Here is a 17,453-nt window from a genome sequence, read left to right as displayed (position 1 = left end):
TGACCCTAGAAAGCACCATTAGAACTCTGTTTTAAAAAATAAGTTGTATTATAGTTATTTTGTGCAATTATCCTAATTTTTTGTGTTGGTAATGGTATCTTTAATGTCTTAATTTGTGCAGTGCCTCATTCATTTTGTTTATATATATATATATATATATATATATATATATATATTTTTTTTTTTTTTTAAACAATTTGTTTGGATTATGTTTTATCTTCTGTATATATTAAATAAATGTTTAATTACTAATTTAATCACTATGTATAGTATTTGTGGGTAATTATTTTGATTAGATTTTTGTTTTCTAAGAATAAAAAAATAAAAAGTTAAAGACAAAGATAGTTTCTTTGTGTGAAGATATCTAAATTAGCAGTGGTATTTACTGTGACGCAAAGGAGCATCACATAAAATTTTGCACAAAATCCCATAAAGGCTGTACTGCACATGGGACAACACAGAGGTGTACACAATTGATTGAAAGCTGAGCTGTGCTTGTTTAATTACTTAAGAAATGTGAGGCGGACGATAAATAATGTGGAGAATTTCCCTGATCTGACTTTGAATGCATCATTACATAAAAAGTGATGCACAGTGCTGTCACCAGCGACGCATTCATCACTGGAAACCTAATATCCCTGACTGACTGAGCCTAACATTGAATGCTTATGACGCACATATATTTTATTTAAAACCCATTTCTCCACAATAATCTACTTTTGTTTCTTATTTATCTATCAATATTCTCTATAGAGGATGAATCTTACCTGCAACAGAGTCTCTCTGCTATTGATTTTTCTCTAATTACTTTCTCATATAATTCCTTAATCTCACGGTGACGAAAAGGCCAGTAAAACCAAAAATAGTATGGTCATCGCTCTTTGCTGCCATTCCATTTTTAACTTTGGTTTAAAAATGCCACAGTGCTACTCTAACTCATCTGGTGATCTGAAAGAATCAGAAATCAATGCAATTAGTGATCAAAAATTCTTTATCATTGCACATTTTATCATGTGAGATATATTCAAGTGAACCTTTTTATTTTTTGAAATGGAAGGGTTTATGCAATTTGGAAAAAGTAATAACCAATAAAACATGTTCTAATCTGGGCACACTTGTGGACAAGAAGAGGAAGTCAATATGAGAGGTACAGGAATGATGCAGAAAGACGACTGGGCAAATGAAGCAGCCAGTGACGATACAGCCATGAAAAAGCAAGCCGGTATCTTCCTCGTGCCGATCCCAAGCCTGACTAAATGCAGAGGGTTGCAGCTTGTAAACATACCTGTTCTAAGCACTACTATATTTTTGTTTACAGGTGATTATGGGTGGCTGTCAGTGTCATTAGAGCTGCAACTAATTATTATTTTTGTAGTTCACTAATCTATCCATTATTAAGTCAAGAATATTTTTCTATTTTGAGGCACATATTTTTCGCTGCTCTTTTAGCACAGGGAGGAATTAAAACAATGACATAAAATATGTATTTGTAGTGTAGTTGTTAAATTTAAAACAAAGTATAATTATAATCACAATAAATCATTTTAGTTGCTAGCCATATTTTTGCACTTCCAACACACTGTAGACAAACTGAACTTGTGTTACATTCCTCCAGGTTATCTCCGAACCGTGGTTGGGAGGCCTGGTACATTACTGAGTGACGTACGCTTTCTTTTGTACGTACGCAGCGTTTATAAATGAGGCCCCAGATCATAGAAGTTAGTACTAGTACTAGTAGCTCAAAAAAGATGAAAAAAAAACTGAACAAAAAAGTTTAATGGTGCCTCGGCTTTCCTTCACGATGTAACTGCTTATGCTATTCACAAAGAGAGCTACGCAAGATACGAGGCTTTCAATCATTGTCATATATGACGTCAAATCCCGTTTTTCAACCTCAAATAACTTATTTTAAAACAAACTTCATAGAAAATGAGCACTTAAACACAATGTAGGGTGATAATAACTAATGATCACAGCAGAGTTTAGGTTTGGAAAAAAATTATGTGACAAGTATTTTAATTTTACAGTTTGACCCACATCCCATCAGTTATCATTGAGGAGGTGGGGTTTATGACCTATACTGCAGCCAATCAGCAGGGGGAGCTCTAAAAATAAAAGCTTCACTTTTCCATGAGCTTGTCCCATCCATTCTTTTTACATACATCGAATACATCGCACATCAATGTAAGGAATTATAAATTAAATGTTTTGGATTTTTTGTTTGGACAAAAACATTGGGGGGAGTTAAGTTATTTAGGTTTAAATTTTGGGGGGGTTGTAACCCCCTCAAAATATATTTTAATATATAAATATATTTTACGCCTATGGTCTCGAACCACCACTGTTGACCCTGCCCTCTTACCAAAACTGGAGGGAGGGATTAGTACTTCCTGGTCTCTCGGCTACCTATGTGGTTAAACAATGATCTGAACTGCTCCATGCTGACTGCTTTCTGCTGCTGTGATGGTTGTAGCCCTGTGCTTCTTCAAAGAGCTAAATCTGGTACTCAGAGGGTTAATCAAATTGTGTTTGCGTATAGCCAGAGGGAAATGGTGCCAGCCCCAACTGTGTATGAGTTGGTGTTCTTTCTGTCTCTTCCTCCTCAGTTACGTTGAGTTAATGTGTCTGAACAACTTGGTGGTGAATGAGAGTCCCTGATCTCAAGCATGTGTAGAAGTGATCATTGTGTCTGTGTCCCCTGTCTGGCTCTGTCACTTTTTGTGTCTGGCTTTGTGTGTGTGCCACTCCCTGTCGCCGTGTGTCCTTGGTATTTGTATGCTTGATTTGGTGTTCCGGGAAGCACGGTTGGGCGGTGTTTGTTCATGCATTGTGTATGCGTGTGTTATCGGAGTGTTTGAGTATGAGGGCACGCAGGCTCTTGTGCACGTCAGATTGAGAGATAATGAACATGTTATATATCAGAGAAGACACCTTGGCCATCATCCTGCTGTCAGCCACTACCTCAACAGGATCTTGAGGGCAGGCCAGCACAGAGCTGACATTCTTCACCAGCTTGTTTAGTCTCTTCTTGTCACTGAAGAGGAAAAGTCAGCTTTGTTCCTTTTTGAAAAGAGCCCTCTAATTATCAGACCAGACCAGTTTATTGTTCAGGTGAATGCCCTGGTACTTGTAGGATTTTACCATCTCAATGTCTTCACCTGGATGTTCATCGGAGTCACAGGAGAAAGCTGGCACTTCTGAACGTCCACCGCTCCCTTGTCTTTCCAATGTTCAGCTTGAGGTGGTTCTTCTGGCACCAGACAATGAAGTCCTGAATCAGTCATTCCTGTTGTCTCCCTTCTTGATGAGGTCGACAACTGCTGAGTTATTTGATAACTTCTGCAAGTGGCGTATGGTGGGTGATGTCTGCAGTGTAGAAGGTAAATGGGAAAGGCACCAGAACCGTACCCTGTGGGGACCCAGCAGACAACAATGTGGGATTGACACTCCTGGATGCTCACATTCTGTGGGCGGCTTGTCCAGAACCCAGATTGATGTGTGGTGCTCCACCCCGAAGAATTCTTGTTTGAGAGACTGCAGGATGTGGTCGGCATGTCAGCCCCTGTTAGAGTGGTTCAGATCTTACCTGACTGGGAGAACGTTCTCTGTGTCCTCTAACAATATGACGTCGGAAACTGCAGACTTAAAGTGGGGTGTACTCCAGGGTTTGGTCCTTGGGCCGCTTTTGTTCTTGATTTATTTACTCGCTCTAGGCGAGCAGATCCAGCAGTTCAGTGAGGCCTCCTATCACTTGTATGCTGATGACCTCCAGTTGTACTGCTCTTTTAAGTCCCCTGAACCTCAGAGACTTGCTTCTCTCACAAACTGCCTGGCCAAAATAAAGCAATGGCTAAGTGAAAATAGCCTCCTGTTGAATTCCTGTAAAACGAAATCCCTAGTCATTGCTCCGGACAGTATTGTGCCTCTTAATAAGCAGCACCTTGACGCCCTGAGTAGCTCTGTAAAAGGTTGTCTGAGGAACCTTGGAGTAACTTTTGATGAAGAGATGTCCCTAGAACCGCATTCTAAACGGCAACTGTTTTTTCCACTTGAGAAACATCTCTAAGCTGAGACACATGGTCTCTTGTCATGAGCTTGAGATGATTTTGCATGCGTTTGTTTCTTCGCGATTAGACTACTGTAACCTGTTGATGGTCCCCCGCACTCTCTTTAAAACCCAAGGAGATTGATCGTTTAAGGCGGTAGCTCCTCGCCTCTGGAATGAACTTCCGCACACTCTGCGCATGCTCGACTCTTTGGATGATATTAAAAATCAACTAAAGACATACTTTTTTGGGTGGCTTTTTAGCCACACTTTTGTATCTCTCCAGTGTAGGCTTTGTATGTACCCTTTTATTTTTTGCATTCTACCGACATTGCACTGTACTGGCATGTGTACTCTGTTGTTGTTATTGTTTTTAAGTGTAAAATGTGAAGCATTTTGTGACCCTGGTCTGTGACAAGCACTATACAAATACATTTTACTTACTTAATTCCAGCTTGCTCCTCAGAAGGCAGGGCTGAATGGTATTACATGCAATAGAGAAATAAAAAAGACATGATCCACACTGTGCGCCCAGAACCTTCCAGGTGTGAGAGGGATCTATGCATCAGGTAGATGAGGCCTACAAGCACGTCAGCTAAAACCTAGGCTAGGGGTTTAGTTACACTTTAGGAATCACGTAAAGTCTCACAGTGTAAGTTATTCAACCAAAGCCTTTTAAACTCAGCTCATGGACCATCTGCGAAATATGCTGGAACAACATATCGATAAGCACAGGATTTTTGAAACTTGCTGTCAGGAGGTCAACGAAAGAGCTTTGTTTTTGTTTGTTTAGTTTTGAATATACTTGTTTGTCTTTCAGATCAGATTAAAGTTGGCCTATGTACCCTCGGCATTCAAAGGTGGTTTTATTGTCTTTTTGGTAAAAGTTCCTCGAGCAATTATTTTTGGATAGGTAACTGTATAATTGCCTTTTGTATTGGAGTCTGTGTATTGGACAGTTTTATTGAAATATTTGGGACAACAACAAACAACGGTTTGTTGGTTTAGGAATTGGAGCCTTTAATCCAAAAAGAGAAAAGTTAAAGTTGTAACTTAACGAGACAAACATGAAAGTGTGGCATTCACTATGAAGAAAAATATTTGTTGACTCAGTTGTCAATAATATTGTGTCCTTTCAAAGCATGCACATTTTGTTTGCCATTGAAAGGGTACAGTGCTATGATCATTATTATGGAAGGAGACCAGATTTAAGCTTCGACGCAGAAGTTTGATACTAGGCTGTACTTGTTTGCAAGTGCTGAATGTAGATTAGCAATCTGCACTTCTGGATGGTCTTTACTTTTCCTCTAAATAACATCCCAGCAGTTAAGAGGCTTTAAAGGTGCAGATTTGCTTTAAAGTTTTTTAATAACGAATAACTTTTCAATGTCTAGCATCTTTTTCCTCGTCTAAAGAAAGTGATTCTGAAAAAATACAAGGAAATGGTGCCAAACTGCAGACCACAATCACTGGTAAAGTACTGCACTGTAAAGACAGTAGAAAACCACTGTTCATATTCAGGCTGCACAATTAATTGAATTTGAATTGTGATTACGATTTTGTCCGCCACTGTTAAACTAACCTGATTGTCTGCGATTTTTACATTTAAAATGTGGCCTCTGCTGCATTTCTAATCAGGAACTTTCTCTGCTGCAATGCACTCAGACAATTTCTATCCAAAATAAAATGACCAATCTCTGCTTTAATCTCATCACAATCCAGCCACTTTTATTTCTGCTCAAAAATTCATCAGCCAGAATTAAATGCTGCCAAGGAAAGAGAATACAATCCACCAATTTTACCAGCTCTGCACTGTTTACCAATTTAGATTATATTGGATTTTGCTATTTTCACTGAACACATATATGGATATGAAGCTCTTTTTACCATCTCTGCACTAGAGACCCAAAACCAAAGATACTGCCATTTCAGACTCTTAAAGGTCATTGAGGTCCTTCCTTAGTTTTGATATAATCTCTAAACTTCAACTTTCCAATACATTTTGTACTGCTGGTATAAAGCTGGTCTGATTTCACACACAATAACACATTGAGGGTACCAAACCACATTTTATCCTTTCACTGTCCCTGATGCTTACGTGTAAATCTATTACACCTAAAGGTATAATTCTTTTACACTGAAATAATGTTAAACACTGAGTTTTTAAACAATTGTTACTCTGTTATACTGGCTGTGATGTCAGCATAATGGCTCTGGTGTCGTTATTACAGCTGTACAACAGTGTTTCTTTTCCCTTCATAAAAAAGTAAAAATTGAAACCTGAAAACATTTCTAGTTTAATATTAAACTATTTCTAACAAAAGCCTGTGTGCAGCTTTCCTAGCATGTTTTGTAGTGTTGTGGTTTAAAATTTGGTACCTTTAACCTAACATGCCTTGTGCATTTCATCGTAGTTGTAAGTAAGTGCCCCAACAGATTAGATGTAAATTGTTACCTCAATTAATTGAACATTTGAGAAGTTTTTTTTAAAAAAAACCATATAGTTTTGAGGGACCTTATTTCCTTACTTCATCATCTCATATACAATCTATTTTCTTTCTGAACTCTTTCCTTTGCTGTTTTTATCAAAGTTGACATAAAATAGAGAATGAATAATGGGGAAAAAACTGCTCCCAAGTCTGTTCAAATGTGATTGCAGTACTTTGAGTTTGGTCCCTTTTCTAAAAAAAAAATATTTTGTGGGTTTTAATTGGAATAGACATGCAACTGTAATTCTTTCCTTTTTGCTGATGGATGTGTCAGAAAATACTGATTGCCTCACTGCATTATGATATAACATGGCACTTCTATAAAAATTACGGAAAATATAGAAGTCTAAATCTAAACCATATGCAGTATTGTTTAGCTCAATAGACCTTGAGAATCTACAGTAAATAAGAAAGTAACACTATCAACACTCAGGAATCAATTTGTGAGTAAAATTGAGCAATTCATTTTGAAACAAATAAATGGTAAATGGACCTGTGTTCTGCAGCACTTTACACTCATTAAAGTTACATGATTTTTACTAAGCTGCTTTTTGTCCCTCTTTGTTGTCACATGCCCCATCAGGCTCACAGCATGTGTGGATGAATAAATGGCAGTCAGCAGCAGCTCCGCTTTAAGCTGTGACCCCAGCCCGTTAATCTCAGCCAGTTATCTTGTTTTTTGTTTTTTTCTCTAAGCAATGACTAACAACCACGAACAAAGTGCAGGATGGCAGGCAGCCTACCAAGAAAATTTAAATAGAGGAAATAAATGAAGGAATGGTAGACAAAAAAATGGGAAACATAGGGCTGAGGTACATGAGACTAGTTGCAGTCAGCACTGGTGTTAGTCCAGGGGAATGGAGGGGGAACATTGAAGAGAAAAGCAGAGGCAATGAAGGAACAGATCGTGCATTTTCCTCAGAGTCGAGACTTGCTGGGAGAAAATGCTGAGCATTGAATTTAAAGCTTAACAGGTGTAACAAATTCTAGGAGGTACTGATTTGCAGAGGCTGCCTCTGATTTAGCCGCTGCTTTTAGTCTAATAGAAATATGAGAAGTTGGCCAACAGGGAGCGCATCTAGCAGAATTCATGTGTTTGAAAAGGTAGCATGAGAGAAGGAGATGAAAGACAGAGGGTAGACAAGAGTTGCTACAGAGAAATCCCTAAAAACACTGTAAAGGAAATTTCTCACTGAAGTCAAATGCATCCTCTGAATACAAGCTGTAAATCAAGCATTGGACTGAAAGAATCAGCACTTGCATTTTGACAAATTGCCTCAATTTAAATTAATAGAACCATTAAAGCTCAGAGGAGGGGCTGACGGGTGCATTCAGAGCTGGCTAAGAGCAAAAAGCTTATTCAGTCTAAAAATATCAAACACACACACGACAAAAACGCCCCATTGCTTCAGGTCCTGTTTGTCTTTCAGCGTTAAAGGAATGACATGACAGGATTACTGCGAGAGGATCAAGCGAATGCAGCATAATTGTGATAAATGACAGTTTTTCGCCAGCATCCCCATCAGTGAAGCAAAAAGAGCAAATATGAGGAGGAGGAGGCTATTGATGGTATAGTCCAACATCAGATAAACAGGAAAACATTCATTGTAACTGCAGTGCTTGACCTGATGACTTTAATACAGAGGCGAGAATGAGCAGGGTATATAAACCAACCAGCTCCCCCACCCCCACCCCCTGCACACACACACCCCTTCCAATGAGTATGTGACAGGTTGCCAATAACACTCTTAACATATTTGCCAAGGAACTGTCAGCACTGGATGAGTATAAAATACTTAATTATTTCTCACTCTATCCTAGGGGGTTTTTTTGACAGCAGCAGTGGAATAGCTTCACAGTTTACACGTGGCCGATGTCCAAGTTCCATATGGTGCCCATGTAGCGTGATTTCCCCAAATCTAATCGGGAGCAAGGCACGCGACTGTGCTGCTCATCCTCTACACTCCCTGCTGACCCAGAAATCCTCCAATGATACCTTGGTAGAATTGCATTCAAGCATTTTCATCCCTGAGAATAGAAAAGTAAAAGGGAGCCTACAGAGCTTTGCATGGTAAAAACTCAGAAAAATTACCATAAAACCACACTTTTACCAGGGGTGTGAATCTTTAGGCACTTCACAATTACAATTATAGGGACTGCAATTTGATTATGAATGGATGTATCTCAAAAAATGATTCTGGATGCTGTATCTACACTACCTTCAGGATCATCTCCAAAACTGAGCTCATTCTTTTTTTGACATTGTGTCTATGAGCTTACCAAATTTAATTAAAATTCGTTCAGAACTTACAAAAAAAATCCTGCTAGCAAACATCCACATTAACAGACGGAAAGACGGAGAAATGCTGGTGAAAACTTTGTCGTTGGTGGAGAAGGGCTATTCCAAATGATAGATTATATACAGTTATTATGCATAAACTCAATGAGCAACTCAAGTATCATATAGGGCCCAATAAAATCAGTTTTAATTTTTTTTTTTAATTCCTTTTAATTTGCTTCCAAATTCTGTTTTCCACATTAATTTTTTTAATTCCATTTTTTTTTAGAAATAGTAATCAATTTTTTTTAGAAAATATTAGTTTTTAACTTCTGTAAGGATACAAAATAAATATTAATAAATAAAAACCCCATAATTAAACCAAAATGTATGTCAAAAATAAAGTAAGACACAATTAAAAGGTAGATATAAATTGTACTGACTGATTATTCTAACTGCTCCTTTTCAATTATTTATACAGTATGTCATATAAAGATGTACGAGAGCAACATTGATATCACCCAATTTCCCCTCAGGGATCAATGGTTTACTGAATCTGAGCAGGTTTATTGATTAAGTTTGGTTCAACTTAATTTAAATTAACGTAAATTAAATGATCCTGATGACATCATTCCAGGCCGTAATGATTAAACAAAGACAAAAAGCAAGGATGCATCAGTTATCTCAAGACTAGGGGCCAGAATATTTGACAGTATCAGAAGTTATTATTCTCTCTACAATCCCTGGCATAGATGGTCTTGTCCACAACAACAACAACAACTTTTCCCATGGATCTTCTGTAGCTCTGATGAGACGTTGATCAAACACTCTGATCAGGTGAAGCTGATTAAAGCTGCTCCTGTTTAAATGGAGCATTGCTGCGCTTGACGAGAAACGGACAGACACAGCAAAGTTAAGCGGGCACTGGTCGGCTCTGTATTTAGGAGTCTGTGATGATTTGCATAGTTTTTTGGCAGTTTAGATGCTGTTTGAAGCAGCCAGGATGAGAGTAGGGAGGGTTCACTAATGAGTGGTCCCCGGAAACTTTTCTCCATTAAAAAACTTTCCCTCACGGTGACAATGTTTCAAACCAATTTTGTCCATTTACGCATTCAACAGTAGATTTTGTTTTCATTGGTCGATTCTGTGATTTTGTTCACAATTTTGTTAACGTGGATTTTGTAGGGCCCTAACCATAGTGCTTTTGAAATCTTTCTACAGTATTTCTTGTAACTTACCATTTAAATAAACGATTATTGGAACTGTATGAATTGATTGTCTGAATAATGATGCATCGTTTAATTCTTTTACTTTTACACTGTAAATGGATTATTACACTGGTTTTACAGTCTGTTGTCTGTTGGGAAGAACAACTGTACTTTACTTTGTTTCCTGCCATGCCAACTATGAAAAATCTTTCTTCTTTTTTTTTTTTTATTTACAACAGCAAACATTTAAATCAATGCCCTTTCTGTGTTAGAAATGCTGACAATAACAAAGGATGCAAATTTTTTTAATTCCCTTATAATAACTTTGGAAAATTGTTCTCCAACCTCCAATCCTCACAGTGACAGGTTTCTCTGGCAAGCACATTAGAACAAACAAGTAATACACTGAGGGGCGGATTCACTAAGATCTGAAATAAAGGGTGGTAAGCCAGGTGCGTCCCTAAATCCTTTGGTGACGCAGTTTCCTCACCTGCACGGAATTCACTAAGATTGCAGCAATTATTAGTGCACGTGCAGAAGTGGTGGAGACCGCCCTTCTTAAATGAGCATTTTCTTCATTCAATGTGAAGACGTGAGTGCACAGAAACACACAATGAGGAAGGTAAATTGGAGACAGATGGACTTCTCTGTCTGCTGCACAAACATTTAATAACGTAGAAAACTAAATAAACAATTATAAATGTTTAAAAATAAATAAATATTTGAAAAAAACTTTAAAACCCATTTTTCCCCCTAATTTAATGTGGCTGCTCCGTCAGGTCCTGTAACTTTGTTCTGATCAGTCCATGAAAAATTGGCAGATTTAGACAGAAATCATCCTATTGATCTGCAATTGAGTTAATGCAGCACCAAAGTCTGTCAATCAGTCTGCACCATTTGAAGATGATCTATTGACCATTATCCAGCAGGTCTGAGCTCCAGTAGCGCTGTGTCACCACACTCTCATATGTAAACATTGTGCGATCACTGCTAAATTACTCATCTAATCAGCTGATTAGGGCCTGATGCTTCTTCCATCAACGCGACATCAGAGTTTGACGGTCAAAATATCACTGAAGCATTCCGTCCATAGCGCGCACAGCATCCTCTCTCCACCCCAGCGTCACCAGACTCCACATTTGCACCGCCGTTTTTGCATGTCCTCCTCTCATTTTTTTGCGCCCCTTAAGAGATCAGCCTACTTTACATATTCATCAGAGGGAAACGCGCTAAATGGATTGAGGGCGCATTCTGACGCGCTGAAGATGCGCAGTCCTGATTCCCTGGTGTTAGTACTTTTTACGTGGAGTGATGTTTGCACACATTTTAATACCATTAAACCTTTAGTGAATCCGCCCCTCAGTGTTCTCAATAGATCACAATAAATCAAAACAGCTTTTCACCTTAGAGCCCAATTTCTTTTTGTTAAAATGCAAATACATTGTAAGTATGAGAAGAAGTGTCTCTTTACTACACTTCTTTTGTGATGCTCTAGACCAGTGGTTCCCAACTTGGGATAGGGGGTTTCTGAACATTTTTCATTAAAAATTATTACTGTTCTAAAATATGTGATTGCACATTTTATGTTATTTTTATGTGTTTTGAAAAAGAAAAGTCAATTTTTTTGCTGTTTTAATAAGAAAATATTTTTTTCTTTTTACCAATTTTGTTGAAATGGGGTGGGGTGGCTGAAAATATTTTATTCTTCAAGGTGGTTGGGACAGAAATAGTTTGGGAACCACTGCTTTAGACTTAGCATTTTTTTTAACTTTAGAATAACTGTAAAAATTTAGAACTTTAGCAATTTAAATAGGACAGGAGAAACCTCAGCAGTTTTTGTGTATCATCAAAATATGAACCTAAAACACAGTAGACACAATTTCTTTTGATTAATATGGTTTACATGAAAATATGGCAACACACATCTGATTTTTATTTTTTTCAATAATGATGATTTCTTTTTTTTTGTTACATTTTCTTTTTCCAATTCAGGTGGGCCTCTGAGCTGTTAGATGGCAGGACAGACTTTTCAAATATTCTCAGTGAAATGCTATGGACACATGGTTACGCACAATTTAGAGAGTGACCTAACGAACGGGTTTGGGACTGTGGGATGAAATTAGAACACCCAAAGACTAATCTTGCATAATAAGAAAGAACATGCAAACTTCTCTCAGCAAGAATAGTAGGTGTCAAAACCCCCTGACGTACTGTATTACTGAGGGACAGCTTTGCACACATTCCATTCCAAATGCCAACATCCCATTAACTGACCGCTCCACCTAAATATCCCTGTTTGCTATTATTACAGGCTTATTGGTGGAAATAGCACAGGTTTAAAAATACAAAAACATGTTCTTTGCTCAAACGCAATAATCAATGTTTCGCATCGCCCAAGCCTATTACAACATGATAGGTAGTTTATACTATAAAAGAAATCAAAACTTTACAATCAATCACATTTTAAAATTACAAAAGACAGAATGCAACAGACTGTAGGAGGTACATCAGGGAAACAAGAAATTAACAAAATTGCTTGGCTTCTGGAACGCACTTCCTTAATACACAACTCACATTGACGTGCTCACAATGTCCACTGTAAATGTGTTCTTGAACTCCCAGCAATGCATTGTGAGTAATGGCGAGCTCAACATAACAAGCTGACATATTAGTGTTGTCCTAAAATTCCAGACCTGTAATCCGTTTGAATGTGTTAACAGTTTAGCTGCACGGAATTGTAAGCTACAATTTGTGAAGATGCAGTTTTTAGTGCTTGTAGGTTTTCTGAAGTTGATGGGAGATTAAAGAGGGTCCTAAAGGAGCTGTTGAGGCTCTAGGCTGATGTGGGACAGTGTGTGGCTCTGAGAGCAAGACAGTGTGTGGTAATGATGAGACGGAGCTTTCCCCTGTGCCTGGCTTTGGTTCTGCTCCAAGCTCTGGCTCGGTACAGTTGCAGGCGGCTCGGCCTCAGCTGCAGCCCCGGACCCCACAGTACCACGTTCCTGCTTGTGTCTCTCCCAGGCTGAGTTCAGCTTCAACATCAAGGCCAACAGGTTTTTCCCTAAAAACACTGTGGACACTCGGGAGTCCCTGAACCACAGCATTCCTGTGCCACGCAGAGCCAGGGTGAAAATGTTGATAGTGACAAGGCTAAGCCAGGGGTACAGAGCCTCCTTTCGGGGGCCCTTCTGTCCAGGCAGGCCTGTGGCCCCCAGCTCTGTGAGGGCCACACAGGGCAGCAGAAGCAGGAGGGCATAGCAATAAAAGAAGACAAGTCCTTCCACCCAGATTGGCAGCTTTGTCTCAGTGACTCCTCCCATCCCTCCTGCCGACCCACCCTGCATTTCCCACAGCCCAGCCTGCAGGTCTAGCACATCCAGCAGGTCGACCACAACCCAGAGGAGGCGGCCCCGTACTTCCTGCTTTCTGCGTTGTGGCGTCATATGGTCAGCTCCTGTCAGGATGAGAAATAAAGAGGGCAGGCAGATGGACAGCAGCAACGTTAGGGTCTTTCTGGCCAGGGGGTCGGGTGGCCGGCGCTCCTGACGGTAGTTGTGACAGACAAAGAAGAGCTTTAGCTGGAGCAGTGACAAGAAGAGGAACCAGAGGGCATTGGCGAAACCGCGGTGGGGCGACCGCGCTTCAGACATCACGCCAGCCGATACAAAGCGCAGTGCCAGCAGGAAGCCTGCGTCTCCTAGCAACACTGTTGCATACTGCCACACTGTTGGTCCTGAAAGACCCCGAGTTCCCAGCATGCTCTGCTCCAGCAAGTAGAGGTCAACCACTGCCATCGTGCTCACCGTGACCAGGGTTGATACGCACACCTGGGGCGTGGGCACCATCCCTAAAAGAGACACAAACAGATCAACATGGACTATTCGTTCCATCAACATGGTTCACTCTTTTTGCATTGCATTATCAGTCAACAGCAAAACTAACAGCTAGCCTCTTTTTCAGTCTTAGAAGCACATGAACAACTTTTGTTTTGACCAGAGCAACATCCACTTTAGCCAATCTTACTATTTGCTAGTATCTTTAATCTTATAATTGAATTGTCACTATTTTTTTATCTTTTTATTTTACCAACGACCTAACATTGCCTGTTTTTTTAATTCAGAGATTTCTTTCTAACTTATCCATTGGTGTTTTCTTTGTACAGCTTTGCCATCTTTCCCCTCAATTCAGCCTATTTGTTATTAATTAGTTGTGTTCAGGCACAGCTCAGTCCCCTGTCAAAGCCTTTTCATTCCCTCTATAGTCGTCCATGTTTATTTACACGCCATGCTTCAGCCTTTAATCATCCCAAATTCCTAACTTATTTCAGACAAATAATGATAACCCTGCTTTTTGTTTAGTGGCATGTTTGGTTTGTGTCTCTGTGTGAGTGCACACAAGTAATGCTGATCTGGCTGAGTGCAAAAGCTTTTGTTGTTTGGTGTTTTACTCTTATCACAGCTGGGGACAGTACAAACACCAGCACTGATCTCAGCATGAAAAGTAATCATTGAATTTACAATGAAACTGACCCATCATCAGGTTATTTAGCTTGGACCAACAGGCTATTTGTTTTCAGCTCCATTCTCAATTTATTTTAATTCAGTTAGTAGTTGTCAACCTCACGTAGTTGTTCAATTCGACTTACAAACAGAAATTTACAATAATAACTCTCTATTAACCAAACTGGGGATCGACCTCTCAACTGGATTGAAGGTGTTAATAACATTCCAGTACCAGTTCAGATAAGTCTGAACAGCAAAAGTTCACCCTGATTGAACAAGAGATTGTCAGCAAAGTTTTCCAGAGAAAGATGTGTATTGTCTTTTTGTTAAGGGAAGTCAGTCACTTCCCTCACTGTTGGAGTATCAGGAGCCTCAATGCTTTCTGAATTACTGAAAGACATGAACTACTGTGAGAGTTACAGGATTTTTAATTCTCATCCATGAACATGTACCAAACAAAATTGTACACGCAAATTCCCTGTTGAAAATGAGAATAAGACTCTCAAGTTAAATATTAATCGGCCCTTTGGCTGTCTGCATTCCTAATAAAGTATTACTGCATGATGGCAATAGTTTATAAAGAAGCCAAGGGGGAGATGAGGTGAGGGGGCTGAAGGCGGAGAAAGAAGGAAATGCAGATAAAATGACTTCCTTCCACTGATGGTACAGGGAGACATGCTCCTATGATCCTGCCCGGCCTAGATTAATCTTAATGTATTCACCAAAATATGCACACTTGGGTTTTTTCTCTGAAATGGATGTGAATGATTTCAACCTGATTAATTCGCTTTGGGCTTTTGTTGAAGAAAAGGCACACGCCATGCTAGCTTTGGTAGGAAAAGATTGTCTGTGAAGCCTTTGGTCTCACAGCACATACCAACTCCATTCTGATTGTCCACATTTGAGTGGATTTCACCACTGCTGTTGTGGAACATTTTGAAATGAAAATTGTCTCCTTTCATTCTCTTTTCTCTCATTAGATATGAACATATTCATCACTCAGGTGTCTGCAGTGACACAGACAAGACAAAACATTAGTTGCGACATTGAATAGTGAGCTTGTGAGTGATTTGTGTGTACTCTATTTAGCAAAGAAAATGGTTATTTCCCTCCTACAGACTTCTTACCTTTTTCGTTCAGGATAGTGCACAGCATTGTTTGGAAGTAATCATCCGGAAAAAGCTGTCCAACACCCACACAGGCAGATTTAAAGCAATGGGTGGAGCTGCAGCTGGTATTAGCTGCCTATTATTGTTATTGGGTAATTCACTAGAGTGGCAGTGGGTAGCATCACATAGAAAAAAGGTTATGAAATTGTTTGATCACTGTTTGCTCTTTCTGTGGAAAGTTGCCATGTTCTCTTTGGTGGGTTTGATCTAGATAGGCTACTTGGCATTCGTTCCACTGGCTGAGCATGTGTTATCGGTTCATTGGACTGTGGGAGTAAATGTGTGTCTGTCCTTGTGTGTTAGCACAGTTAGTGAACTTTATCTTGTGCGCTGAGCAGGGCTGTGCTCCAGCACACATGAGCCTAAAATGTAGGACACATGGATGGAGATTGGAATTCCTGGATTAACATAATCTGTGTAGCAATTATTCACTCAACCAGCTGCAGGTTATCTCTGTACATTTCCTTAAAGGGCATCAAAACATATCAAAGACAAATTATCCACAATATTAGGAAACAGTAATTGGGTGTAAAGAGTGGTACATGTGCGTCTTGTACAAATACAGAATAGCCCTAAACCCTGTAGCATCTATTCATGCATCAGGTAAAAGCTCTAGAGTTCATCTCCACTTTCAGTTTGTTAGTTCTAATGGTTGAAGCATCATCTGCTCATTTAACAGACTCTATTAAACCTTATATCAACAGCACCTGTTTCATAACTGCCCTCATAAACAGCTGGTTTTCTGGGTGTAGTTAACCATGCAATAGCTGTTATTAAGTGAGGCTATAGTTACCCAAACCATTCGTTGATCCCCCGGGTTTGATTTGCAGCAACTAATGCGTATTTCCGTCTGAGCCGAAGCGCAGTCTGAGACAAATAAAGTGTCTTTTATCTCCGATCCGATTCTCTTCGTCGGCTCTTTGCCCACACTCAGGCTCTAGAGGAAGGCTGTGAGGGAGAAAAGTCATCCCTGCTGCCAGGCTGAGTTTACAAGAAAAAAATCAAGGACTTATCTCGATGTGCAGACATGCCACATATCCGCAGAGGATCCAAGTCTGCCACCTCCTGCTATGCTGCCGGTTTGTCTGTTTACACAAACGCGGGGGCAGGGATCCGAGCCGCTACGAGCTGTGCACTGAAGCCGCTGTGGAGCGCAGCAGCTCATATGAGACCCTCTCGCTCTCTGAGATGGGCTGTACTGGTAATTTGTAAGCAGGTTACGTGCCCAGGCTCAGACCTCCCACCGTCCCCTCCTTCCCTCCACAGTGGATTTTTGCCATGAATATTTTACTCTGTGCTCGTTGATTATTGCATTGACGACAAAACCACTCGCAGAAGATTAGTGATATTGTTTGTGAGGAGACTGGATTCCTATATTTACCTCTGTGTGCAGAGATAATTTAATCAGATCACTTTTGTTTTTTACCTCTGCCAAGGTACTCATGATTTTGCTGTTGTTCATTTGATTGTTTGTGATCAGTCTAACTCAAAAACTAACGGATGAATTTTCATGACATTTTCAGAAAATATTTGAAGTGAGATGACTAACAAGGGGTTCTGGATCAATATCCCGATTCTTGATCAGTTTAAAAAAATAAATGAGTCCCCATGTTCAGCTCTTTGAGCTGGTTCTAGAGCACCCCCTGCTGTAAGTTTGTACCTTTAAAATTTGATCATGATACCATGATCAGCATAACTGATCTATATAACTGAGTATCTGACAAAGATGATATTTGGCATTGGCTGAGGTTTTGATGACATT

The 17,453-nt window shown here is 39.6% G+C and overlaps 2 protein-coding genes across 4 annotated transcripts in view; one reads left to right on the top strand and one right to left on the bottom strand.

Annotated features, from left to right (window-relative positions):
* Window positions 1–17,453, top strand: part of mrpl11 (mitochondrial ribosomal protein L11) — a 113,855-nt gene that overhangs the window by 56,634 nt on the left and 39,768 nt on the right. The gene's annotated exons all lie outside the window — the stretch shown is intronic.
* On the bottom strand, window positions 10,726–16,877 carry tmem265 (transmembrane protein 265). 2 transcript variants are annotated; one of them, XM_028458786.1, is made up of 2 exons: window positions 15,650–16,877; window positions 10,726–13,867 (listed from the first exon to the last, which is right to left on the bottom strand). In XM_028458786.1, the coding sequence occupies exons 1-2, from the start codon at window positions 15,675–15,677 to the stop codon at window positions 12,834–12,836; spliced, it is 1,062 nt and encodes a 353-aa protein (XP_028314587.1). In that variant the 5' UTR covers window positions 15,678–16,877; the 3' UTR covers window positions 10,726–12,833. The 2 variants fall into 2 exon arrangements, with proteins under 2 accessions (XP_028314587.1, XP_028314588.1); XM_028458787.1 differs by having other exon boundaries at window positions 16,485–16,877.

Source organism: Gouania willdenowi, chromosome 10, assembly GCF_900634775.1.
Source record: "Gouania willdenowi chromosome 10, fGouWil2.1, whole genome shotgun sequence".
Classification (NCBI taxonomy): domain Eukaryota; kingdom Metazoa; phylum Chordata; class Actinopteri; order Blenniiformes; family Gobiesocidae; genus Gouania; species Gouania willdenowi.
Note: the sequence above shows the minus strand (reverse complement) of the source record. Positions and strands in the feature narration are given on the sequence as shown.